We start from the raw sequence: 26,564 nt of genomic DNA, 5'->3' as shown, positions 1-26,564 counted from the left end.
GCCCTGGGAAAAAGCATCTGACTATCCACACAATCAATGTCTCTCATCATCTTATGCACCTCTATCTCATCCTCCGTCGCTCCAAGGAGAAAAGGCTGAGTTCACTCAACCTATGCTCATAAGGCATGCTCCCCAATCCAGGCAACATCCTTGTAAATCTCCTCTGCACCCTTTCTACGGTTTCCACATTCTTCCTGTAGTGAGGCGACCAGAACTGAACTCAGTACTCCAAGTGGGGTCTGACCAGGGTCCTATATAGCTGCAATATTACCTCTCGACTCCTAAATTCAATTCCATGATTGATGAAGGCCAATACACCATATGCCTTCTTAACCACAGAGTCAACATGCGCAGCTGCTTTGAGCGTCCTATGGACTCAGACCCCAAGATCCCTCTGATCCTCCACACTGCCAAGAGTCTTACCATTACAGGTGTTCCCTGCTATCCGAAGGTAGAGCATTCCTATGAAACAGTTCATAAGCCGGAATGTCGTAAAGTAAATAAGCAATTACCATTTATTTATATGGGAAAAATTTGTGAACATTCCCAGACCCAAAAAATAACCTACAAAATCATGCCAAATAAGACATAAAACCTAAAATAACAGTAACATATAGTAAAAGCAGGAATGATATGATAAATGCACAGCCTATATAAAGTAGAAATAATGTATATACAGTGTAATTTCACTTATCGGAATCGGGAAGACAGCAAGCACACTGATGATGGTGTGTTAGGCTGAGTCGTCGGAGGTTGGGGTGCTCGGCAATTTTTTCCAATAAATTGCAGTTTTGTCACAGTTAAACACTTGCTTATACGAATAACCACCTTCTGTGATTATTTTCTTCAGTTCTGCTGGGAACTTTTTGGCAGCTTCAGTATCAGCCAAAGCACACTCTCCAGTAAACTTTAAGCTATGAAGTTGACCTCGCCTCAGAATCCGATCAAACCACCCATGACTAACTTTAAATTCCACTTTCGCAATACTTTCATCACGATCGTCCAGTGTTTTCTGCTTCAGCTTATTATAAAGACCGACTGATTTCTCCTTAAGTATAAGATAACTTAACGGAACACCACGCTTTGTACACCCATCAATCCACTCAAGCAATAGATTTTCCATTTTATCCATTATTGGATGCCGACTAAGAGAGACCACTTTGCTATGAGCAGAACCAACCATAACATCGGCAGCTTTCAAGATTCTTTCTCTCTGCGTATAAATAGTGCAAATGGTTCGACGCGTGGACAATGTCCTTACTTCGTTCACCATAATCAAAAAGCTTATCTCTAGTTTTACGCTAGGTGTAACACCCTTACGCGCTTTTAGGCTTTTCCGATATCTTAGAACTCATCTTGCTAACGGATGCACAAAATAAATCGACATAAAGCACAGATGCTCACAGGCACGTGTTTAAGCTATCGCGGCTACATTGCAGTTTTGGGGGAGGAGCTTGGCTGCTTGGGGCACGCACTGCCTTTTTTCGTAACAGTGAAAACACCTTCTGTTAGCGAAAACAGGTAACTAACGTAGGTCTTCCGTAACAGCGAGGTGTCATAAAGCAAATGTTCAAAAAACGGGAGCCACCTGTAATACTATATTCTGCCATCATATCTGACCTACCAAAATGAACCACTTCACACTTATCTGGGTTGAACTCTATCTGCCACTTCTCAGCCCATTTCGCTTCTTTATGTTAAGCCAGCCAAATATGTTGGGAGTTCTATATAAAACATATGCATGGATGTCTCCCCAGCATTACGGACATCTTCAAAAGGTGATGCCTCAGAAAGGCAGCATCAGTCATTGAGGATTCTCATCAGCCACGATGTACTCATTGCTACCATCAAAGATGTGTTTTGGTAACTGCTTCTTCCCTTCCACCATCAGATTTCCTAATAGACAATGAACACATGTACACTACCTCAATATTTTTTAGTACTGTAATTTGTAATATTTTAATTTATAGTTTTGCATGCATTACAATGTAATACATACAATGTATTTCACAACATATCCCAGTGCTATTAAACCTGATTCTGATTCTAATAAAATTAAAATTTCAAAAGGGAGTACTGCACATAACTGCAAGGATTGTACAATGAGTTAACAGATTAATACAAACTGAAAGCTGGTGTTCAAATCTACATTTTTAAAATACTTTCCTTGTTCTACTCAATTTGCTAAAATAAAAAGCCTAGTAACCTGTTTACCAAGGATACATAATGAAATTAAATGTTTGGAAAACACACACTTCACAATCAGATCAACTTACTTGTACACAGGCCTGAAACTGCTCCCAAAGTGTGTCTGGTACTTCATCAGGCAGGCAAAGCAAAAGCTCAGTGCAGCTCCTGAATGGATTAAAAAGATTAGAATTAAATTATTCAATTTAACACACACAACAGCACTGTCAAGGCAATTTTCAGGTCAAATCACCTCTGTAAAAGCTCCAAATTTGCAATGATCAGATCTGTGCAAATACCCTGTCAGAATATACTCACCTCAAAACAGAAAATGTACATATTTGGGCTACCATAATGATCTTTCAAACATCATGCAAAATAAAAAATGAATTTAGTGTTTAAGCACCAAATTGATATTGTGGTTGATAATAACTACATATCAATTCTTGAACATTTTGAAAAATGAGCAGACCAATAACAGAACAAAAATAATTATTATGAATGTATAAATCATTTGGGACATAAATTGTGATCATGCTACACAGATGTAATAAATTTATTTGACTGTAACCTGCAGTGTATCCTGAACATCAATTTACAAAAGGGGCATAATCCATTCAATACAGACATTTGTGAGTCATCTACATGACTAAATAACACAATCCTGAAAATAAATTTAAAGCAACAAAAAAGCAGCCTAAAAACATCAAAGTCCTTCACTTAATACATGTTTTTTAATTAAAATAATGCAAGCTGTTATCTCAAATTATCCACCATGCAGAATTCAGCCTTCTGTTTTTTACACAAAAAAAATCAAAGCAAGTTCTACAAAACTGAAAACATTAACAATAACAGATTATAAATGCTTGGTTTTATATAGGGAACAAACACTGCAATTATGCTGATTAGCCTCTATACAGAGTAACCAGCATCTCATGCAAAGGTTATTTTCAGTATGGTAAAAGTTAAATCTAATGATATTCAGTGTTTTACAGCATGAGGCTATTCAAACAATTGTACTGGCAGAGTTGCCCAACTATCCATATTTGTACTCTCTTGCTTTTTTATCATTCTTCCTGCAGTATTTATCAACTTGCCTTTCCAAGGAATAGGTTTCTGCTTTTACCAATAGTATCTGGCATTACATTTGTTTCATAAATCTTTTGGACAAAACATCATCTCAGCCTTTTCCATAATCTTTTAATATTTTTCCAGTTTACCTCCTCTAGTTACCAGCTCATTAACTACTGGAAATAGAAACTATCCCAAATTATCCTGTACAATGCCCTAATGTGATTGCAGATTAGAAAATGGAACAGCAGTTGCATAGGATTCAGAAGCAAATGGTTGCAAAATCCAGTACTGGAACTTAAACCACACTTTCTGAAACAATCTGCCAAGAGTCAAACAGTAATACTTTTGGAATCTACTATCTAAGCATTAATGCCAATGTATTCCATCATCAAACTGCTTTAATTTCACTTTTAGAAGCAAATTCTGCACAACATTAATAATGAAAAAAAGTGTCATATATTGTCAAATAAGCTTCAATGTACACTCTGCTGATAATTACTTGCACTGATAATGCTTGACTAAATCTACTTTAGCAATCAATAGCTTCTTGCTTAAGGGTCAGCAGAGAACCGAAGACCTTCTTCAAAGACGTAATCTTCCTGTGCAACACACCAAGCAGCATCTATAGACTTCTTCGGCTGTCCATCGATTTTTGATGATGACTAAGGCCTGGGCAAGGTTGTATGGAAGAACTGCATTTGTCCATGCTGCGTCTCCCCTCTCCACACCACTGATGTTGTCCAAGGGAAGGCCATTAGGACCCATACAACTTGGCACCAGTGTCGTCACAGAGCAACGTGTGGTTAAGTGCCTTGCTCAAGGATGCACATGCTGCCTCAGCTAAGGCTCGAACTAGCGACCTTCAGCTCACTAGACCGACACCTTATCCACTTGACCACACGCCACTGCATCTATAGAATAAACTAAACAGTCTGCATTTGGGGCTAAGACCCTTCATCAGTACCTGTGATTTGCCGATATGAAATGATATGAGTCAGCTGCACCTTTCCTCATTTCCTGTCATGCCCACTGTTGAACTTGAACCCACGCAAGGTCATCAGTCGTCTAAACGCAGTGATACCCTCGCGGTAGGGATCACTGGTTGTCCTTGGGTAGCCGGCCGCCTCGCGCAGCCGGCAGGAAGTGCCAATGCTACTGGCCTGTAGTGCAGACAGATGGGCGCCGCCTCTGAAACTGTTTAGCACAGCGAATGTTCGTGGGGAACCCGTTGCTAAAATATTTGCAGACAACCTAATTCGGGCTTAGGGTTTCGTAAGTAGCAGAGCAGCTACCTCGCTCAGATCTACTGAAAATCATCCCTCGAGTCAAACTTTTATCGGCTGATAGATCCTACAAATGGGGCGGGCACCCTGTCGTACCCCTCGCTCGCTCGGTTGCTCTCTCCAGACTGCGATCGCCACGGCCCTGGCACGGGGACCTTCGGCCCTTACCTTGTCATCTCACCCCACCCACGACCAGCCGCATCTGGCCAAGGCGTCTGGCGTTGGGCATGCAGGAGGCTATCTAATGAGGCAATGAAGCCCTCAAAGCTGCTTCGGCACCTTGAGTCCAAGCACCCTGCACTTAAAGACAAACCCGTTGAATTTTTTGAGCGAATAAAACGTGAGCAAGCGGGACAGAAGCTAAGTGCTGAGAGCCACATAAACTAAATTGCGGAATAGACTGGACATAAGGAACCTGCTTTTAGTATCGCTGTATTCCGGTCGTATTTAACAACTGCCCCCCCCCCCCACCCCCGCCGACCAGTCTGCAAGAATATTGTCAATATTAAACCGGTCCGCAGTGCAAAAAAGGGTGGTGATCCCTGGTATACATACAGTATTTCTATTTCCGGCTTGCGGGGTTTTACTTTCGGTCTTTTCTGCCCGGTGCACATATGTGTGACGAACCGATTTAATAGGGTCAATTTTGCCTTTCACTAAGGCCGAGGTAGGGGATCTTGGGCTTAAAAAGGTTGGTGACCACTGCTGTACAATCAATTTCCAGGATATGTCACTCAGGGTCTTGGAATATATATGTCTCTTTCTTCTATGACTATATGCTTTTTTGCTTGATATTTTGAATGTGCTGTGTACGTTTTGCACCTTGGCCCTAGAGGAATACTGTTTCATTTGGCTGTATCCATGTATATTTGAATGAAAATTAACACACACAAAATGCTGAAGGAACTCAGCAGGCCAGGAAGCATCTATGGGAAAGAGTAAGCAGTCAACGTTTCGGGCTAAGTCTCTTCATCTGGATACTTCGCACTCCACTTGGTCCCATACCACCAGATTCAGAAAAAAATAATTATCCTACAACCATCAGGCTCCTGAACCAGCATGGTTAACCTCACTCACCTCAATGCTGAACGGACTCCACAACCTATAGATACACTTTCAAGAACTCTACAACTCAGTATTATTTATCTACTTTTTAAAAAGTATTTTCACAGTTTGTCTTTTATTGCACATTCATCATTTGTCTGTTTTTGTTTTTCATTAATTCAATTGTATTTTTTTAATTTCCTGTAAATGCCTGGAAGCAATATCTTTATGGTAGCATATGGTGACCTATGATACTTAAATAATAAGTTTACTTTGAACTCCCTTGTTATCAAGTTCTGTTCCAAGGGTGCCAGGTCCACTTAAGAAGCCTCCTGAATGTTGTAAACCCGAGATAAATGTACCAGGTCTTCCTGCATTCTAAAAGCAAACAACACCAAACTAAACACTCTCTCCTTTAAACATAATTCTTCATCCCTGGCAATCTCCTCACCAGCCCCTCCGGTACCATCACATTCTTTTTTTTAAAAACTTTTTTCTTTGAGTTTTCAAATGATTACAGAAAGAAAAAAAATATATACCCTTCCCCCCTCCCCTTAGCCCCTCCCCCCAACATCCCTATAGAAAAAAAAGAAAAAGGAAAAAAGAGAGAGAGAGAGTGCCTGGATATCAGAAGATCCCCACATGCTCCATGGAGTTTGTAATAACTTTTAGTATATATATTTATTTCTTTCCCCAAATAATCAATTATTTTATCTTCGGAGCACCTATATATTTAATCTTGTCTTTTGTAAATAAGGGCGCCAAATTTTCAAAAATGTTTCATATTTATCTCTTAAATTATAAGTAATTTTTTCAAGTGGAATACAGCTGGAAATTTCATTCTTCCAACGATCGATACTTAAGTATGAATCCGATTTCCAAGTAACTGCAATAGCCTTTTTGGCTACTGCCAGTGCAATTTTTATGAATTCTTTCTGATATTTATTCAATTTGGGTTTCGATTTTATCCCTTCAATATCACCTAATAAAAATAATATTGGATTATGTGGAAGTTGTGTTCCAATAAAACTCTTAAATTTGTCCAAAAAGGTTAAATTTTAGAACAAGACCAAGTAGAATGTAAAAAAGTACCGATTTCTTGGTTACATCGGAAGCACTGATCAGATAAATTTGGATTTAATTTATTTATTTTTTGTGGTGTAATATATAATTGATGTAAAAAATTATATTGCACTAATCTTAACCGGACATTTATTGTATTTGTCATACTATCAAGACATAGTCTTGACCAATTTGTTTCTTCAATTTTAATATTCAAGTCACTTTCCCATTTTTGTCTTGACTTATGGATTCCTTGTTTAATTGCCTGTTTTTGAATCAAGCTATACATACAAGAAATAAATTTTTTAGTTTTTCCTTTTTGAATTAAAGTTTCTATTTCATTAAATTTCGGTAATAACATTGTTTGACCTAATTTTTCTCTTAAATAAGCCCTTAATTGGAAGTAACAAAAAAGAGTGTTGTTTGATACTTTATAATTATTCATTAATTGATCAAATGACATTAATATACCTCCTTCAAAACAATCTCCTATATATCTAATCCCTTTTTGAAACCAATTATATAAAAGTTGATTATCCATTGTAAAAGGAGTAAGTCTATTTTGAATTAAAGATCTCTTTGCTAATAAAGATTTCTTTGTCTCATCATCAACATTTATCTTATTCCATTAGTCAATCAAATGTTTTAATACAGGAGATTCTTTCTTTTCCCGTATCCATTTAGATTCCCATTTATATATAAAATCTTCTGGTGTATTTTCTCCTATTTTATCTAGTTCTATTCTAATCCATGCTGGTCTATCTTTCTCAAAAAAAGATGCAATAAATCTAAGTTGATTTGCTTTATAATGTTATGACCCCAGCCCCCTCCTTTGTGAGAATCGCAAGAGAGAGAGAGAAGCCTTACGGTTTGGAATGTGGTCTGGCCTCTCAGCCAGACAAAAGCCACGGACATGGCCATTGTCTTGGGAGACACCTTTGTGGAATAAGGGACTGGACTACGTGCAAACCCTCAGGGCAACGTGGGCTGGGTGATGGGGAAAGATTGCCTCACCCCCACCCTGATTGACATCTACAACCCTGCCAGTCCAGATAAAAGGTGGGCTGCCGAGGCGGGGCCTCAGACGCACCAAGGAGACACACGAAGAAGACACGATAGCGCTTCCCGTCGGAGCGGGAAGCCATTTTGAAGGAAGCCACGTGCGTTAGATTCCGGATCGGGAGTCTGTGGCTGAAACCAAAGGAAAACCGTTTTAACTAGCAACAGGGATTTGCTTCGCAAAGACGATGGGCAAGTGTTCCTTCTTTCTCACCACTCTCTCTCTCCAACACGTGAAATGCCAGTGGTTCCCAAAACGGGAAAGCCTGCAGATTTTGAGTGACTCTTATATTCCACTGGACTCAGTATTATCCCCTAGACAACGATAGAGCTTATTTCTGATTGATTATTACTATACCTGTGCTTTAGATTGAGTTTTGATGACGTATATGATCTGAATGTTTTGTATTAACCATACGTTTGTGCCCCTTTATAAATAAAAAAGTTTGAAAATAGCACCATCAGACTTCAGCGGACCTCTCTATCTTTGCTGGTAAGTCACCCGGTTACTGGGAACGTAACAATAATAATTCTTAAAATTTGGAAGTTGTAACTACCATCACATTCTTAATAGTGATCAGAAGAGTACACTGTAATCTGACTGAAATTTTACAAGATCTCCATGTTCAAATGAAAGACCTAAGTATCAATATGGCTGCTGAATCACCTGATCTACCTTTTGAAGAATTACTAAATATACAATGGCATGCAAAAGTTTGGGCACCCTTGCTCAAAGTTTCTGTCACTATGAATAATTGAGTAGAAGATGAACTGATCTCCAAAAGTCATAAAGTTAAAGATGAAACATTCTTTTCAACATTTTAAGCAAGATTAGTGTATTATTTTTGTTTTGTACAATTTTAGAGCGAAAAAAAGAAAAGGAGCACATGCAAAAGTTTGGGCACCTCAAGAGATTTAAGCTCTCAGATAACTTTTACCAAGGTCTCAGACCTTAATTAGCTTGTTAGGGCTATGGCTTGTTCACAGTCATTGTTAGGAAAGGCCAGGTGATGCAAATTTCAAAGTTTTATAAATACCCCGACTCCTCAAACCTTGTCCCAACAGCAGCAGACATGGGCTCCTCTAAGCAGCTGCCTAGCACTCTGAAAATTAAAATAAATGATGCCCACAAAGCAGGAGAAGGCTATAAGAAGCTAGCAAAGCGTTTTCAAGTAGCCGTTTCCCCAGTTTGTAATGTAATTAAGAAGTGGCAGTTAACAGGAACAGTGGAGGTCAAGTTGAGGTCTGGAAGACCAAGAAAACTTTCCGAGAGAACTGCTCATAGGATTGCTAGAAAGGCAAATCAAAACCCCCGCTTGACTGCAAAAGACCTTCAGGAAGATTTAGCAGACTCTGGAGTGGTGGCGCACTGTTCTACTGTGCAGTGACACCTGCACAAATATGACCTTCATGGAAGACTCATCAGAAGTAAACCATTCCTGCATCCTCACCACAAAATTCAGCATCAGAAGTTTGCAAAGGAACATCTAAACAAGCCTGATGCATTTTGGAAACAAGTCCTGTGGACTGATGAAGTTAAAATGGAACTTTTTGGCCACAATGATCAAAGGTATGTTTGGGGAAAAAAGGGTGCAGAATTTCATGAAAAGAACACCACTCCAATTGTTAAGCACGAGGGTGGATTGATCATGCTTTGGGCTTATGTTGCAGCCAGTGGCACAGGGAACATTGCACTTGTAGAGGGAAGAATGAATTCAATTAAATACCAGCAAATTCTCGAAGCCAACATCACACCGTCTGTAAAAAAGCTGAAGATGAAAAGGAAATGGCTTCTACAACAGGATAATGATCCTAAACACACCTCAAAATCCACAATGGATTACCTCAAAAGGCGCAAGCTGAAGGTTTTGCTGTTGCCCTCACAGTCCCCCGACCTAAACATCATCGAAAATCTGTGGATAGACCTCAAAAGAGCAGTGCATGCAAGATGGCCCAAGAATCTCACAGAACTAGAAGCCTTTTGCAAGGAAGAATGGGTGAAAATCCCCCAAACAAGAATTGAGAGACTCTCAGCTGGCTACAGAAAGCATTTACAAGCTGTGATACTTGCCAAAGGGGGTGTTACTAAGTACACCGTGCAGGGTGCGCAAACTTTTGCTTCGGGCCCTTTTTCTTTTTTGTTATTTTGAAACTGTAAAAGATGGAAATAAAAAAGTAATCTTGCTTAAAATATTAAAGAAATGTGTCATCTTTAACTTTATGCCTTTTGGAAATCAGGTCATCATTTACTCACTTAGCTGTTCGCATTAACAGAAATCTTGACCGGGGTGCCCAAATTTTTGCATGCCACTGTATTAACAGAATAAAGAAGCTTTCCCCCCAGAATTATTCTATATAGATGCCCATCAATCATAGGCTTCATCAATGGATATTTAAATATCACAGGGGACATATTTCTGAACATTCATGCCACATGCAGGACCCTGTAAACTCTACATAAAGAGTTCATGCACTTTTATTGCAGTATTTATTATATAAGGTATTGCTGAAGACTTTTCTTCAGAAATGTCTATAATCAACCATCTTATGAAAGAACTGTAGTGGAGAGTACAAGTGGCTTCCAACAGATAAACTCCTGGTGATAAGGATGGGAGAATCAGTGAGGACGCATCAGAAAGCTGACTTATGAAAAAGGAATAATTTTTGTTACTGATCATCAATAATAAAAAAAATCTTGATTAGTTTTTAATTAATGCAATACACTGAAACTCTTTAGTGAAAGAATATATTCTTGTTATTAGTTGGAATGCTGAAGAATGACAAGATTTCAACTAATGGATAGGAGATAATCAGAGTTTAAGTCAGGAACCATTATGACATAGTCAATGTGACAATGGTTAGAGGGAATGAGAGCCCTTGCTTCCCTGACACTTTTCACCATATCCAGGCAATTGAAAAAGGATAAATTCCAGTAAAAAAGTACAAACACTTTAAAACTAATGAACATATGTTTTATGCATGCCTTAAATACAATAGTCAAGGTAGAAGAATTAGTGACAGTAGTAGTCTTAAGCTGATAAACAGATAATTAAATTTTCAAGCATGAAATTCCCCTGTGCTCTGATGCTGGATTTTCTTCATGATGGAATAATTCAATTTCAAAACAGCATTGAATAAATATGTTATTCTGTTAATTCTGTGCCACTGAATACTGACAAGTCTGACTTGTCTACTTGCTATGCAAGATGTAACTAGCTTAATTTGTTTGCTATATGTAAGGCAATGAAGCATTAAGGACGTTCTGGAAAAGTGTAAATAAAATAGAATTAGATATTATGAAATAAAATCTAAACTCCAACAGATTTATTATGGTGAGAACATTTCTAGGATTCTGACCTCTTGAACCAACATATGCAATACTATCTATTTTAATTTAATTTGGCAGACTTCTCTATTCTTAAACTGCTTATGTGTAGATTGTATAGGTGTACAGTACTGAATACCCTTTACTGAACTGAGTAGGCTGATCACAAGGCATTACTTGAACTGCTAGTTTAACTTTTTTCAAAAAGGGGAAAACCATATTTATAAAATGCCTGTAATTCATTAAGTTCGTAGTTACGTGAGAGATTTCCTGCCGTCTTGCCTTGAAATTTCATAGGTCATAGAGCAACAGACTGCAGAAAAAGGCCCTTCAGCCCACAATGCTTTTATATTTTTCTATTATCTGTCTATTTATCTGTTCATCTATCTGTCAGTATCTATTGAGAAACAAAGTATAATCCCCAACAGAGTGTCTGCATTCTTATTTTGAGTTCTATCCATGTGTGGCCCCAATGGATGAACACTCACTATGTTCTCTGAGGGCAGCTGTAATATTTCCCCCTGATTAGTAATGCAAAACTCCTCCCCTTCTTTAACCTCCCTATCTCCTCTAAAATCCTGAAAACCGGATGGAGGTGCCAGTCCTGCCCCTCTCACAAGCAATCTCTGTAATGGCCACAACATCACAGTTCCATGTACTAATGCAGTCGTTAAACTTATCTGCCTTACCCATAATACTCCTTTCATTAAAATAAACCCACTTCATCTCATATGCCACACTGTGTTGACCAACCAGCCCTTGGCCTGTCCTTCCTTTCAGACTTACTGGTCATAACATATACATCACCATCAACTTGCTGATCTGCTGCTCTGGTTCTCACTGCCTGCCACTCCAGATTAAACCTTCCCAAGTAGCTCTAGTAAACCTCCATGTGAGCATACTGGTTCTCTAATTCAGGTGCCATCTGTCCCTCTTGTACAAGTGTCACCTGCCCTGGAAGACAGCACAATTGTCCATATATCTGAAGCTCATCCACCTCTACCAGCTCCTTAGCCACCTACAGAACATTTCTTACCTCAAAAGCACATGGCATGGTTAAAAATCCTGAGATTACAAATTCAGAACTTCTGTATTTTTTAAACTTACCACCTAAAATCAGCTTGCAGGACCTCATCTCGCTTCCTGACCGTAATTGGTACCATTGTGGCCACAATCTCTGGCAGCTCACCACAGCCACACCCCTCAGAATGTCCTGTGTTTCCACAGTACTAGTGAACCTCCCAATGTAATATCCTTTACCCTGACACCAAAGAGGCAACACACCATCCTGAAGTTTCATCTGCAGCCATAGTAATGTCTAACTATACCACCATTGAATTTTTTTTTAATCACTGTTGCTAAGGTTAACTCCACCCTTCCTTGCTGATCCTCAGTGCTGGTCACTATGCCATTGACCTGACTGCCGCTGCCATTCTCAGAAAGGTCATTGCCCCAATAGTACCCTGTTACTGACAGGGGTGATAACATGACTGACTACTCCTCACTGTACATAAACTGCTCCTCTCTGGAGAAAGTTAGGAGCACTGAGTTTTTGGGAGTGCACATAATGGATGATCTCACCTAGTCCTTCAACACCACCTCTTTAGTCAACAAAGTGCAGCACATCTCCACTTCCTGAGGAGGTTAAGGTGAGCCGTTCCCCTCCCCACCCCCACCCATTCTAGCCAATTTTTACAGGAGCATCATTGAGTGTCCTGAATAGCTACATCACCATCTGGTATGGGAATTGCAAGGCAACTGGCTGCAAGACCCTACAAAGGGTTGCATGGTCTACTGAGAGGATCGTGTGGGTCTCTCTTCCGCCGATCTGAGATTCTTATCAGGATCGCTACATACACAGGGCCCTTATCATTGTCAAGGGCCCCTCGCATCGATTGCACAATCTCTATGAATCCATCCCGCCACCATCCGGCAGGAGGTATGTAGTATTAGGACAAGGTTTGTTAGGATGGGAAACGGCTTCTTTCTCCAGGCCGTGAGACTACTGAACTCCCTGCCGCCATCCAGGATTCAACAGTTATGAAGTGGCAGTAGTGTTACATTGTCTACTTTTTAAACTTGTGTCGTAAGTGAATCTTATGCTAAATGTCAATCTTCTAAATATATTTTATTATTTGTGGTAATATTACTTAATGTTTTGTGTGAGTTATCTGTAATTTGTTGTGCACCTTGTTCAGAGGAACATTGCTTTGTTCAGCAGCATACATGCAGTCAGATGAATGACAATAAACTTGAACTTGAACTCAAACCACTTTTTCCCTATTCCCTTTTCGTTTTTCCTTGGTAGTCACCCAAATACCTGCAGCCTGCACATCTGGCCTGACCATTTTACTCTAAGTTTTATTTATAACGTTCTCAGCATCCTGGATGATTCTGAGTATACCCACTGCTCTGACGAAATCTAAAGATTAAGGATAATCTATCTGCCTGTTTTTACCTATACCTTCACTCTGCCTTCTCAAAACCTCTTCAGCCATAAACTCCTGAACTTAACCTTCAAATGCAGCACGCACACACAGCCACTTCCAAAAAAAGCTGCTCCAAAAGGTCACACTCTTGTTTACCTTTGCCTTCTTTATTTTGGTTAATTATGAGGCACATCAACCAATTAGAAATGCTCCTTTGACCTTGTTTCTAAAAAAAACAATGGACTTTCCTGGCTGCTGCTCCACCTCTAGGCTTGAAACACACTAATCAGCCGCATTCACAGAGCTCTTTTAAAGTTACACTGTGAACTGCTTTCACTTTACTTTATTTTTGATTTTCTTTCACTGAGGTAATTTGTTATTGCTTAAATGTCTAATTTAGGTATGAAACACAGAAATACTTTCTTCCTAATCCCTGCAAGCACGTACTCCAGTTATTTCCCTAAGAGCTAACATTGATCACAAAAAATGTTTTCAAGAACAAAAGCACTCAGAATATCCCAATTTAAAAGAAAGAGGTGATGCATTTTGAGAGGGCAACAAGAGTAGGATATACACAGTAAATGGTAGGGCCTTGGGTATTTCGAAGAACAAATGGACCTTGGGGTACAAGTCTTAGCTCACTAAAAGCGACCACACACGCAGAGAGGGTGGTGAAGAAAATGTACAAGATGCTTGCTTTCATGGGTCTTAACAGAGAATATAATAGTTGGAACATCATGGTATAACTTTATAAAAAGGTTAGTTAGGTCACAGCTTCAGTACTGCACAAGTTCTCATTGCCACTCTATCGGAAGAAAATCTTTTGAATGGAGAGGGCACAGAGGAGATTACAGTTATAAAGAAAAACTCGATAGACTGTTTGCTTTCTCTGGAGGGAAGGAGGTTGTGGGGGTGATCCAAAAGTAACATACAACATTATGACTGAGAAATCAGAAACATAAAGAGTTTCTGCACATGCTGGAAATCCAGAGCAACTCCCACAAAATGCAGGACGAACTTAGCAGGTCAGGCAAAATCTATGGAAAGAAATAAACAGTTGACGTTTTGGACAGAGACCCTTCATCTGGACCTGATGAGTCCAGATGAAGGGTCTCAGCCTGAAAGATTGATTGTTTATTTCTCTCCAGAGATGCTTCCTGACCTGCTGAGATCCTCCAGTATTTTGTGTGTGTTGCTTTGGATCTCCAGCATCTGCAAATTTTCCCATGTCTTTGAAGGTCTATCCTGGGCCTAGCGTATTGATGCAATTACAAAGAAGGCACAACAGAGGCTATTTTCATTAGGAGTTTGAGGAAACCTGGTATGCACCAAAGACACTCGTAAATTCTACAGACGTACATACCGTGGAGAACATTTTAGCTGGTTTCATCACTGTCTGGTTAAGAGGCCTCTGCACAGGATTGGAAAAAGTTGAAAACTCAGCAGCTCCATCATGGGCACCAGCCTCCCCAGCTTCAAATACATCTTCAAAAGGCGATGCCTCAAAAAGATGGCTTCTATCATTAAGTACATCCATCACCCAGGATCTGCCTTCTTCTCATTGCCTCCATTAAGGAAGTGGTTCAGCAGCAGCCAGAAGACACACACTTAACATTTCAGGAACAGCTTCTTCCTCTCCACCATCAGATTTCTGAATGAATTGCCACCTCACATTTTTCCCTCTCTTATTGAACTACTTATTTAATTTATTTGTCATATATACTTGTTATAATTACAGTTTTTAAAATTATTTTATTTATTTAGAGGCACCGCATGGAACAATCTCTCCAGGCACTTTGAGGTGCACCACCCAGCAACCCACCGATTTAACCCTAGCTTAATCACAAGGCAATTTACAATGACTACTTAATCTACTAATTGGTACAGTTTTAGACTGTGGGAAGAAACCAGAGAACCAGGAGGAAACCCCCACGCACACAGGAAGGAAAGTGCAAACTTGCTTATAGAGGGCGCCAGAACTGAACTCCAGACTCCCAACACCCGAACTGTAAAACCGTCACACTAACTACTACATTACCGTGGTGCCTCTTGCTATTACAAAGCAACAAATTTCACAGCATATGCCAGTGATATTACATCTGATTCTGAAGATACTGTTTATGCTGGATAATTTAAACCAACATTTAAAATACAAAATATCAAGAAGAATGATTACCATTAAAAGCAATTGTTTCCCACAGATTTAGATTGGGAACTATAAAATAAACAACTTCTGGATTGTGGAAGAGCTGATTGTGGACTTCCGGAAGGGTTAGACAAAGGAACACAATCCTCATAGAGAGATCAGAAGTGGAGAAAGTGAGCAGTTTCAAGTTCCTGGCTGTCAAGATCTCTGAGGATCTAACCTGGTCCCAACATATTGATGTAGTTATAAAGAAGGCAAGACAGTGGCTATACTTTATTAGGAGTTTCAAGAGATTTGGTATGTCAACAAATACACTCAAAAACTTCTATAGTGGCAAGCATACCGTGGAGACCATTCTGACCGGCTACATCACTGACTGGCATAGAGGGGCTACTGCACAGGACCGAAAGAAGCTGCAGAGCATTGTAAATTTAGTCAGCTCCATCTTGGGTACTAGCCTGCAAAGTACCCAGGACATCTTCAGTGAGAAGTATCTCAGAAAGGCAGCGTCCATTATTAAGGACCGCCAGCATCCAGGGCATGCCCTTTTCTCACTGCTGCCATCAGGTAGGAGGTACAGAAGTTTGAAGGCACACACTCAGCGATTCAGGAACAGCTTCTTCCCCTCTAGCATCCGATTCCTAAATGGACATTGAACCCCTGGACACTACCTCACTTTTTAAAAAAATATATAGAATTTCTGTTTTTTGCACATTTTTAATCTATTCAATATATGTATACTGTATAAAGTATACTGAATAATATTTACTTATTTTTTTCTTCTTCTATATTATGTATTGCATTGAACTGCTGCTACTAAGTTAACAATTTCATGTGTAGATAAACCTGATTCTGATTCATCATAGGTTTTAAAAAAGATCAGGAATATTACACAAATACATCAAAAATATTTAATTACTTAATATCAACTCCAGGCTATGAAGTGGGAGATCTACTTACTTCAAAACTTCAAGGTCATTTTTCATCATACACATTACAGGCAAAGGGCCAAAAGCAAACAATGATCTTAAGTTGATTTTGATATTAATTTTCTGATATTAAATTCTGACAGTATTGTGCAGGCCTACTATAGTTCCACATCAGCCAAATGCAGCTAAAAAGATTACACTGCACATGCCCATCCACCCGCGGTATGACCCAGTTTTTAATAATGAGATGAAATGAGATGAAGCCATGATTGTGATCCTCCGAATAGGACAAAAAATACACTGGGATTACAGCACAGAATCAATCAATTAGAAATAATTTTTTTTTTAGAATAAACCTTGTAAATGTTTGATCAGAAATATTCAATCAGACTGCATGAAATTCTTATATTGTGTTAACTTCAGATTTTATAAAACTTTCATCCTTGCCCTGGTGATCCTATAGGGTTTGCTGTTCCATTTACTTTGGAAACAGATAAAATTAATGGATTAAAGGCTGCTGGTTCCATAAAATTGGGTGGAGGGGGAAGGGGGGAGGGTAGGGAGGATAAGCTTCCACTACCTATTAAATGCTCCTGATGGCAAATGCCTCAAATACCTTCTGAAAAACAAGTTCAGCTCTTGGCCTTCATGTGTAGCTTAGCTATTAAGCCTGCCTGAACCATTTCTATTGACAGGAGAAGGGGCAAAGGCAGGTTACTTCGGGCAGATGGGCTTGTCAGCCGTGATTGGCAGCTCACCTAGGAGAAAGAAAATTCTGATCTCAAACCTCCGCAACCATCCGGCTGAGTCAGATGAAAGACTTCAGGAGTATACCCCAAGGTAAAATCCAGAGCTGAAGTCCTTAAGGCAGTCCTATATTGATTTCAACGCTGACCAGCAATTCCTGTGATGACTTTGCTAACTAACTGTTTCAGTCATTGCCATTCCTTTGGATTCATTGGCTGCACTGGAGAGAGTAGCCTGCTGTACAGGCATCAGCTTGCTCCCCATATCGTACTGCACTGGCTAGCATACTGACTTTGTGACAGCTAGGATGCAACATCCATGATCGGCCCTGACCAACGGAGGGCATCAAAGGCCACAACATGCCAGCCTTCTTTTAGCAAAACTACAGTGGAATTTTTCATCACGTTGCTGAGAAGTTTGTTGTTTGGCAGTTTGAAAATGTAGTGGCAAAACATTAAAAATGAAGTGGATTATGAAATGCTTTATTAATCCCTCGACTGTCAGAATTAACTTAGAAAAATTTAACATCTTAACAGTAGGATGGTGGGACAATGGACATAAAATGTCAACACAACCAATTCAGAATCTGGAACCACAATCCACTGACACAAACTCCGATCTCCCTATGGTAGCCATCAAGCTTGAAGCTGGTAAAAAGCTTATTTTAGTCATTTTGGTAATCATGAAACTGCAGTTTTGTCATAAAATCCCATCTGGTCACTAAAATCCTTTCAGGAAAGAAATCCAGTGATAACTCTGGTCAATAAGGGAAGTGGGAAGTTGAAGAACCTCAGTCTCCACAATGAATATATTTGTGGGAAATACACGCAAATGGAGGGACTGACTTTCACCATTCCACAGTCCTTGCTGAGCTAAAGATAAAGACCATCTTCTGAATAGTGGGGTGTAACGAACAAGATTAAGGAAGGTGACTTTATGAATAGATTAGGGGCAAGAAGGAAATCAGAGAAATACTAAGGTTCATTAGAGATCAGAGGACTGAGCCACAAAATGGAAGTGACATTTTAAATACTTCTCATCCATACTAACTATTGAGAAGGACATTGTAATCAAAGAATTTGGTGATGGTTAGGAAGGAGGAAGACAGAGTGAAATTCTGGAACACAACATTGTCATTAAAAGGAGTATGTATTAGATGTCTTGGTGGACATAAATGTGGATAAATCCAAAGGCCCTGATAAGATGTACCTCTGGCTGCTTTGGAGGCCAAGGGGAGGAGCTCAGTGGGGTCCAGACAGAGAATTTTAAATAGCTAGGTGGATAGTCTTAGAATACAGAACAATAATGAAAAGTTGGTATGATGAGCAGAGCAATGGCATATGGATAAATGTGTGGTAATCTGGGAGAACAAGTAAAGGTAGGAAACAAGCCATGAATGTCAGACCCCCTTTGGAGTATTCCAGAACAGATGAAGCCAAGGATCAGGTAAAACTGCAACTGGGTAGACAAGATGGTAAAGAAGGCTCATGAGGTTCTTACTTTCATTAGCTGGGGCATAGAATAAGAGCAAAGAGGTTATAATTCAACATAACATTGGTTAGGTCACAGCTGGAGGACTTTAGAACTTGGATTACATTTGCTAACTTTCAATCTGTGGGAACCACATAAGAATTTACAGAATCCTGGAAGATGATAACCAGTGTATCTATAACCTCTCTAGTCACTTCCTTCAAAACCCTAGGACAAACATCTTCATCTTTCATTTCTTCTTAATTTCTAAATATATTGTTTTCTTACTAATGAGCACCTCATTAACTCTAGATCTGTAGTCTCCTACAATTTCTATTTTTTTCTGCTTCCATTAAAATACTTCATTTCTTTATTTTTACTGCAATTTTTCATGTTATTTTGCAAGTTAGTTTTGCTTATCTTTATATTTTTAGTTAACAGAGGATGTACTTAAAGTTGGTGTTTGTTTCTTACTAGCTTACTCATCCCTTCCTTATCAATGCCTTAGACATCTTCTGCTTGATTCAGAAAGGTTCTATTTTCAAGCTTTATGCTTGTTCGTTCCAACTTTGCAAGCTTTAGCTTGGATACCATGTTTAACTGTCTTGGTAGCCTTATTTAGTCAAATTAGACAAGGAGACTACATGAAAATGACATATAGTAACTACTAAGGACAGAAAGTAAGAAATACATCCGCTGTTTGACTCAAAGTGTGAGATTTTGCCCTCAGAATGCACAAACAGCTAGCTTTTAAAAACTGTAGCTTTATATACATTTTTCAATGTATGCAACAAAAATACATTTCTTGTGAGTGATTCAGGCAAGTGGTTTGTATTATATAGCTGGCTGACCCCGTAAAACTGCACAACCATCTTAGACTCAACCATTTTCAATTTGTTTCATTTCTTCATCCGCCAGGATTTGAATGTCACTGCAACATATGCATTTATTTTCTACCTCTGATTGCCCTTGAGATTGTGGTGGTGGATGATCTCTTCGTACTGTTACAGTCCTTTATTTGAAGACTGTAGTGCTGTTGGATAGTGATTTCCAGGAATTACATGCAGAGAGGATGAAATATCAGAGATGGAGTGCCACCTGGAGGGAAACCTGCAGGTGGTAGTGTTCCCATGCCACCTATCCTCGATCCTTGCTAATATTAGCTGCAGGTCTGGCAAGTGATGTGGCTTGAATACAGTGGCATGCAAAAGTTTGGGCACCCCGGTCAAAATTTCTGTTACTGTGAATAGCTAAGTGAGTAAAAGATGCCTTGATTTCCAAAAGCAATAACGTTAAAGATGACATATTTCTTTAATATTTTAACCAAGATTACTTTTTTATTTCCATCTTTTACAGTTTCAAAATAACAAAAAAGAAAAAGAGCCCAAAGCAAAAGTTTGGGCACCCTGCATGGTCAGTACTTAGTACCACCCCCTTTGGCAAGTATCACAGCTTGTAAATGCTTTCTGTAGCCAGCTAAGAGTCTTTCAATTCTTGTTTGGGGGATTCTCATCCATTCTTCCTTGCAAAAGGCTTCTAGTTCTGTGAGATTCTTGGGCCGTCTTGCATGCACTGCTCTTTTGAGATCTATCCACAGATTTTCGATGATGTTTAGGTCGGGGGACTGTGCGGGCCATGGCAAAATCTTCAGCTTGCGCCTCTTGAGGTAATCCATTGTGGATTTTGAGGTGTTTTTAGGATCATTATCCTGTTGTAGAAGACATTCCCTTTTCATCTTCAGCTTTTTTACAGATAGTGTGATGTTGGCTTCGAGAATTTGCTGGTATTTAATTGAATTCATTCTTCCCTCTACCAGTGCAATGTTCCCTGTGCCACTGGCTGCAACACAAGCCCAAAGCATGATCAATCCACCCCCGTGCTTAACAGTTGGAGTGGTGTTCTTTTCATGAAATTCTGCACCCTTTTTTCTCCAAACATACCTTTGCTCATTGCGGCCAAAAAGTTCCATTTTAACTTCATCAGTCCATAGGACTTGTTTCCAAAAAGCATCAGGCTTGTTTAGATGTTCCTTTGCAAACTTCTGACACTGCATTTTGTGGTGAGGACGCAAGAAAGCTTTTCTTCTGATGACTCTTCCATGAAGGTCATATTTGTGCCAGTGTCGCTACACAGTAGAACAGTGCACCACGACACCAGAGTCTGCTAAATCTTCCTGAAGGTCTTTTGCAGTCAAGCGGGGGTTTTGATTTGCCTTTCTAGCAATCCTACGAGCAGTTCTCTTGGAAAGTTTTCTTGGTCTTCCAGACCTCAACTTGACCTCCACCGTTCCTGTTAACTGCCACTTCTTAATAACATTACAAACTGAGGAAATGGCTACCTGAAAACGCTTTGCTATCTTCTTACAGCCTTCTCCTGCTTTGTGGGCATAATTTTTTAATTTTCAGAGTGCTAGGCAGCTGCTTAGAGGAGCCCATGGTTGCTGATTGTTGGGACAAGGTTTGAGAAGTCAGGGTATTTACAAAACTTTGAAATTTGCATCACCTGGCCTTTCCTAACGATGACTTTGAACAAGCCATAGCCCTAACAAGCTAATTAAGGTCTGAGACCTTGGTAAAAGTTATCTGAGAGCTCAACTCTCTTGGGGTGCCCAAACTTTTGCATGGTACACCTTTTATTTTTTTTCACTCTAAAATTGTACAAAACAAAAATAATACACTAATCTTGCTTAAAATGTTGAAAAGAATGTTTCATCTTTAACTTTATAACTTTTGGAGATCAGTTCATCTTCTACTCACTTAACTATTCACAGTAAAAGAAATTTTGACCAGAGGTGCCCAAACTTTTGCATGCTACTGTAAATACAGCAGTGCATTCTTTAACTGATTTACAGAGCAGCCACTGTGCACCATTGGTGGAGAGAATGGATGATAAAAGTGATGTACGCAGTGCCAGTTTTGTCCTGGATGACGTCTACATTGTTGGTAAGTGTTGGGCATATGCTTACTCAGGCAAATTGAGAATATTCATCATGCACTTGATAATGTTCTTTGCAATACAGAAAGGGCTTTGGGTGTCAGGAAGTGAGTTACTCACTGCCTTGGACCAGCTCTTGTAACCGCAGTATTTGTGTGACTAGTCCAGTTAAATTTCAGGTCACTGAAGACCCTCAAGATGCTGACAGAGGATTCAGCAATGGAAATCCATTGAAGGTTAAAGGTAGATGGCTAGACTGATTCTTGTTAACATCCTTTTCCGAATACCAATGTAGAGCTATTGTCACTTGCCACCTGTCAGTTCATGTCTGAATGTTCCAAAAGACTCACTGCTTGTGGCAGGAAGGTCATCTGCATTTTGAAAAGCTGGATATTCCAACAATGGTATTCAGGAAGTCTACTCTTTGGCTGTCTTCTTTTGGACAACACTTTTACTGATAGAATTTCTTTTACGCAATTGAGAAGTTTGAGGAAGAAAAAGAAACAAAAGTGAGAAAATGGAAATTTCTGGCAATTATGTTTTCACACATTTAAAAGAACTGAAGAATGATGAAATTCACAATAGGTAACATTTATGGAAGTCAGTTGTAAACACAAATTTGTATTCAAACATCCACCTGTCTCCAATATTAAAAAATCAAGACCATTCTGCACAATATGTAAGATTCTTGTTGCAAGGTTGTTCACCTATATAGCACTGATGTTATTGTTAATATTACCCAAAGATCACACAAGTACTGGGTTTAATAGAAATTCTATTCCCATTACCTGTTGTTGGTAGTACTTACAATGCTAGTCGGTCAAGCACAAAGCACACATTCTCACACTCAGCAGTGAGGCAAGGTCGTGCTTTTGAGTAATTCTGTATGGCTACAGTATACACTTCCAATAAAGGTAAAGGATCTTCAGATATCTTCCACTTCCCAGCATACTGTACAAGTGTCTGAAATGAAAAGTTAGAAGTCAATGAAGACACAAGAATCATCTGTCACCCCACCACTTCAGTCCACCAATCACCTCTTATAACAACAAGTAGAGTGGATTCCAGTTAATTGGCCCAATGGTTAATCAGGGCAGCCACTTACTTGGGACAACTTTTTAAGAACAAAAACCAATCAAGAAAATAGCTGGATTCCCTTTGTTTATTTGGGACACTATGCCACTTAATTGGGACAGGAGATGGTTACTGAACAGTTTCTAACTAATGTCAGTTGCATGTACTTGTGTGGCCATTAGACACTACACTGTGCTTACAGAGATCAGTTTTTAAATAGCATCAGTTGCTTGTGTGTGTCTTTAAAAAGCAGTGATTTTTGTCACTGATAGTTGCTGATAAATAAGCAGTAAGACAATCCATAGCTGTTTTGCTCACTGTGGTTTCAAGCATTCAAGCTTGGAGATGCCAGAAACGGCTGGGAGTGAAAAATGAAACTTTTTCACTACTTCAACAAGCTAGAAACGACAAAAAATTTGAAAGTATTGACAATCATCTTGAATGTTACAATGAAAATGAAGATTTGGAGAATGAAATCATTGAAACAATTGTATGAAGGCAGTCTGCTATCCATACTAGGTGTCTGTGCCAATTTTGTTCATTTACAGTCAAAAGCACACTAGATGAACTCCTCTGTTGATAACTATTATAAACTAATGTCGTTTTAAAGTACTGTAGTAGTATTGGTAGTGTCCTAATTTGTTCTATACTTCATTTTAAATCATTTGCTACTCAAACAATAGTTAGTCCTTTTTATACATTGTTAACTATTTCCATGAAACTTCTGCTAGCTGGGGCAGCCAAAATTAATTGAGCCAAAATGTACTGGTCCCGATGTGTCCCAATAAACCAGAATCCACTGTATTATGGTTTCTAGCATCACTTCTGATTTGTAAAGTTACAGGGGAAAAAAAATTAGAGACCAAAATTTTGACATAATACTTCCCAAAACCTCCCAAAAATTTGATCCACAAGCAGCTAATTTATTCTAACCTTAAGAACTTCTCAATTCAGACTAGCAAACAGTTCAACAATTGCTTGCGTTAATGCAGTATCCAAAAGTTCCTCACTGTTGAATAATCAGGCCAGGCACTGAACCAAGAGATATTCATTTAACATTTTTCACAACTACACAAAACAATTCTTCAACAGTTTATGGTGAAGAAAGTACTTTCAAAATGTTGCTGTAATGTAGGAAAAGCACTCGGGCTATTTCTGCAAAATGTAATAAAAAGTCTAGATAAACACATGATTAAGGGATAAAGACAGAATAATGAAGGTATTCAATATGGAAAGGAAGCCTGGTCAGGTATCTAGTGAGAGTGAGTAGGGGAGGCAATTAGGTTTCAGAAGGATTTCTGGACCTTATGATTGAGACTACCAAACATACAGTGTCAATGATTGACCAACAGACTGAGACTGATTATTGGTCAGGAACAAGTGAATCTTTCTCATCTAGAAAGGGTAATTAATGAAGTGACCCAAGTATCAGTTTTTGACCTTCAGGAGGAGACACAATGTAGGGTGTCCAAGTTTACTGATGACAATATCTGGACTCTACAATGGGAAGAGTGAGTGGGCAAATGCAAATGAAGGCAAATGTGTGATTATCCACTTTAACAAAATACAGGCTATTACCTTAATCAGAGGAACTACAAATGAGTGAAGAATAGAGGGATCCAAGTTTTCTTGTACAATATTTAGTGGTTTTCTGTTCTCACAAAGATTAACATGCAGATAACACAAATAATTAAGCTAAATGGCACATTGGTCTAAGTGTTAGGGGTTTTAAGTTTAAATAAATATTAGTATAGTTTTACAAAGTATTGGTGAGACCACACATACAGTTTTCTATCACTTAAACAAGGAAACAAGTGCCAGCATTAGAGGCATCCAGAAGAGAGTCACTTGGGCAAATTCCTGAATGAGAAGATTGCCCTATAATGACCAGCTTAAAACAAAAGCCTTGTAATCTTTGGAGTTTAGAAGAATGAGGAGTGACCTCGTAGGTCATAAGTGTCAAACTTAAAATGTAAAGGGAGCACTCACTTCGCTGGGATTATACTTTGGGCTTCCCAACGGTCAGCAGGTAGTAGTAGTAGTAGTAGTAGTAGTAGTAGTCAGCAGGTGGTGGTGGTAGTAGTAGTAGTAGTGGTGGTGAAGTTCAAAGTTTATAGAGTCATTGGCCCACTTAGTCCATGCTGAACCATTGAAACTGCCTAGTCCCATCAGCCTGCACCCAGACCAAATTTCTCCATATCCCTGCACCCATGTACCTATCCAAATTTCCCTTAAATGTTGAAATCAAGACATGTACCACTTGCGCTAACAGCTCGTTCTACACTCTCATAATCCTCAGTGGTTTCCCTGCGTCCCCCCTTAAACTTTTCACCTTTCACCCTTAACCTCTAGTTGTAGTCCCACCAAACCGCAGTGGAAAAAGACTGCTTACATTTACCCTATCTATACATCTCATAATTTTGTATACCTCTCTCAAATCTCCCCTCAATCTTCATGCTCCAAGAAATACCAAGTCCTAACATATTCAATCTTTCCTTATAACTCAGGTCCTCCAGTCCCAGCAACATCCTTGTAAATTTTCTCTGTACTCTTTCAACCTTATTTACATCTTTTCTGTAGGTAGGTGACCAAAACTGCACACAATACTCCAAATTAGGCCTCACCAATATCTTACAACTTCAACATAACATAACATCCTATCTCCTGTGCTCAGTACTTTTCTTTCTAAAGGCCAATGTGCCAAAAGCTTTCTTTACAATCCTATCTAACTGTGCCACCACTTTCAATGAATTATGTACCTATACACCCAGATTCTATTGTACTACTGGATTCCTCAGTGCCCTACCATTCACAGTGTAAGATCTACCCTGGTTAGTCCTACCAAAGTACAACGCCTCACACTTGTCTACATTAAATTCCATCTGCCATTTTTCAGCCCATTTTTTCCAGCCAGTCTAGATCCTGCAACAAGCTCTGATAATCCACTACACCCCCAATCTTGGTATCCTTCTCAATTTTGCTGATCCAGTTAACCACATTATCATCCAGACAATTGATGCAACCGACAAACAATAGACCCAGCTCCGATCCCTGTGGCACTCCACTAGTTACAGCCTCCAGTCAAAGAGGCAACTATCTACTATGATTATCTGGCTTCTCCTACAAAGCCAATGTCTAATCCAATTTACTACCTCACTTTGAATGCCTCGTGACTGAACTTTCTTGACAACTTCATCAACTTTCCTGGTAACTTCCTCGAAAAACTTTTAAGACTGGTTAGACATGACCTACCACACACAAAGCCATGCTGATTATTCCTAATCGGTCCATGTCTATCCAAATAATCATATTTGGATATGAGTATTTTCCAATAACTTTCCCACTACTGATGTCAGGCTCATTGGCCTATAATTTCCTGGCTTACTTTTAGAGTCTTTCTTAAACAGCAGAACAAAATTAGCTACCCTCAATCATCCAGTACATCACATGTCGCTAAGGATGACTTAAGTATCTCTGCTACGGCCTCCTAACTTCTGCACTTGCTTCCCACAGGGTCTGAGGGAACACCCTTGTCAAGCCCCGGGAATTTATACATCCCTAATTTGCCTCAAGAAAGCAAACACTTCCTCCTCTGTAATCTGTATAGGATCCAAGGCCTCACTGAAGCTTGGCCTTACTTCTACAGACTGTGTGACTCCCAAGTAAATACAGATGCAAAGATCTCCCCCATCTTTTCTGGTTCCACGCATAGATGACCATTCTGATCTTCCGGAGGACCAATTTTGTCCTTTGCAATGCTTTTGCTCTTAACATATCTGTAGATTCCCTTTGGATTCTCTT

The 26,564-nt window shown here is 39.3% G+C and overlaps 1 protein-coding gene across 2 annotated transcripts in view; it reads right to left on the bottom strand.

Annotated features, from left to right (window-relative positions):
- Nucleotides 1-26,564, bottom strand: part of znf292b (zinc finger protein 292b) — a 219,553-nt gene that overhangs the window by 113,094 nt on the left and 79,895 nt on the right. Inside the window, exons 2-3 of one of the 2 annotated variants that reach the window (XM_073051707.1) lie at nucleotides 22,498-22,652; nucleotides 2,277-2,355 (exon numbers count right to left, since the gene is read on the bottom strand). In XM_073051707.1, coding sequence (XP_072907808.1) covers nucleotides 2,277-2,355; nucleotides 22,498-22,652 — 234 coding nt within the window. Of the gene's footprint in view, nucleotides 1-2,276; nucleotides 2,356-22,497; nucleotides 22,653-26,564 lie in introns of those variants that run through there. The other variant, XM_073051709.1, reaches the window with a different exon arrangement.

Source organism: Hemitrygon akajei, chromosome 7 (assembly GCF_048418815.1).
Source record: "Hemitrygon akajei chromosome 7, sHemAka1.3, whole genome shotgun sequence".
Taxonomy (NCBI): Eukaryota; Metazoa; Chordata; class Chondrichthyes; order Myliobatiformes; family Dasyatidae; genus Hemitrygon; species Hemitrygon akajei.
This window is presented reverse-complemented; position numbering and strand designations above follow the sequence as displayed.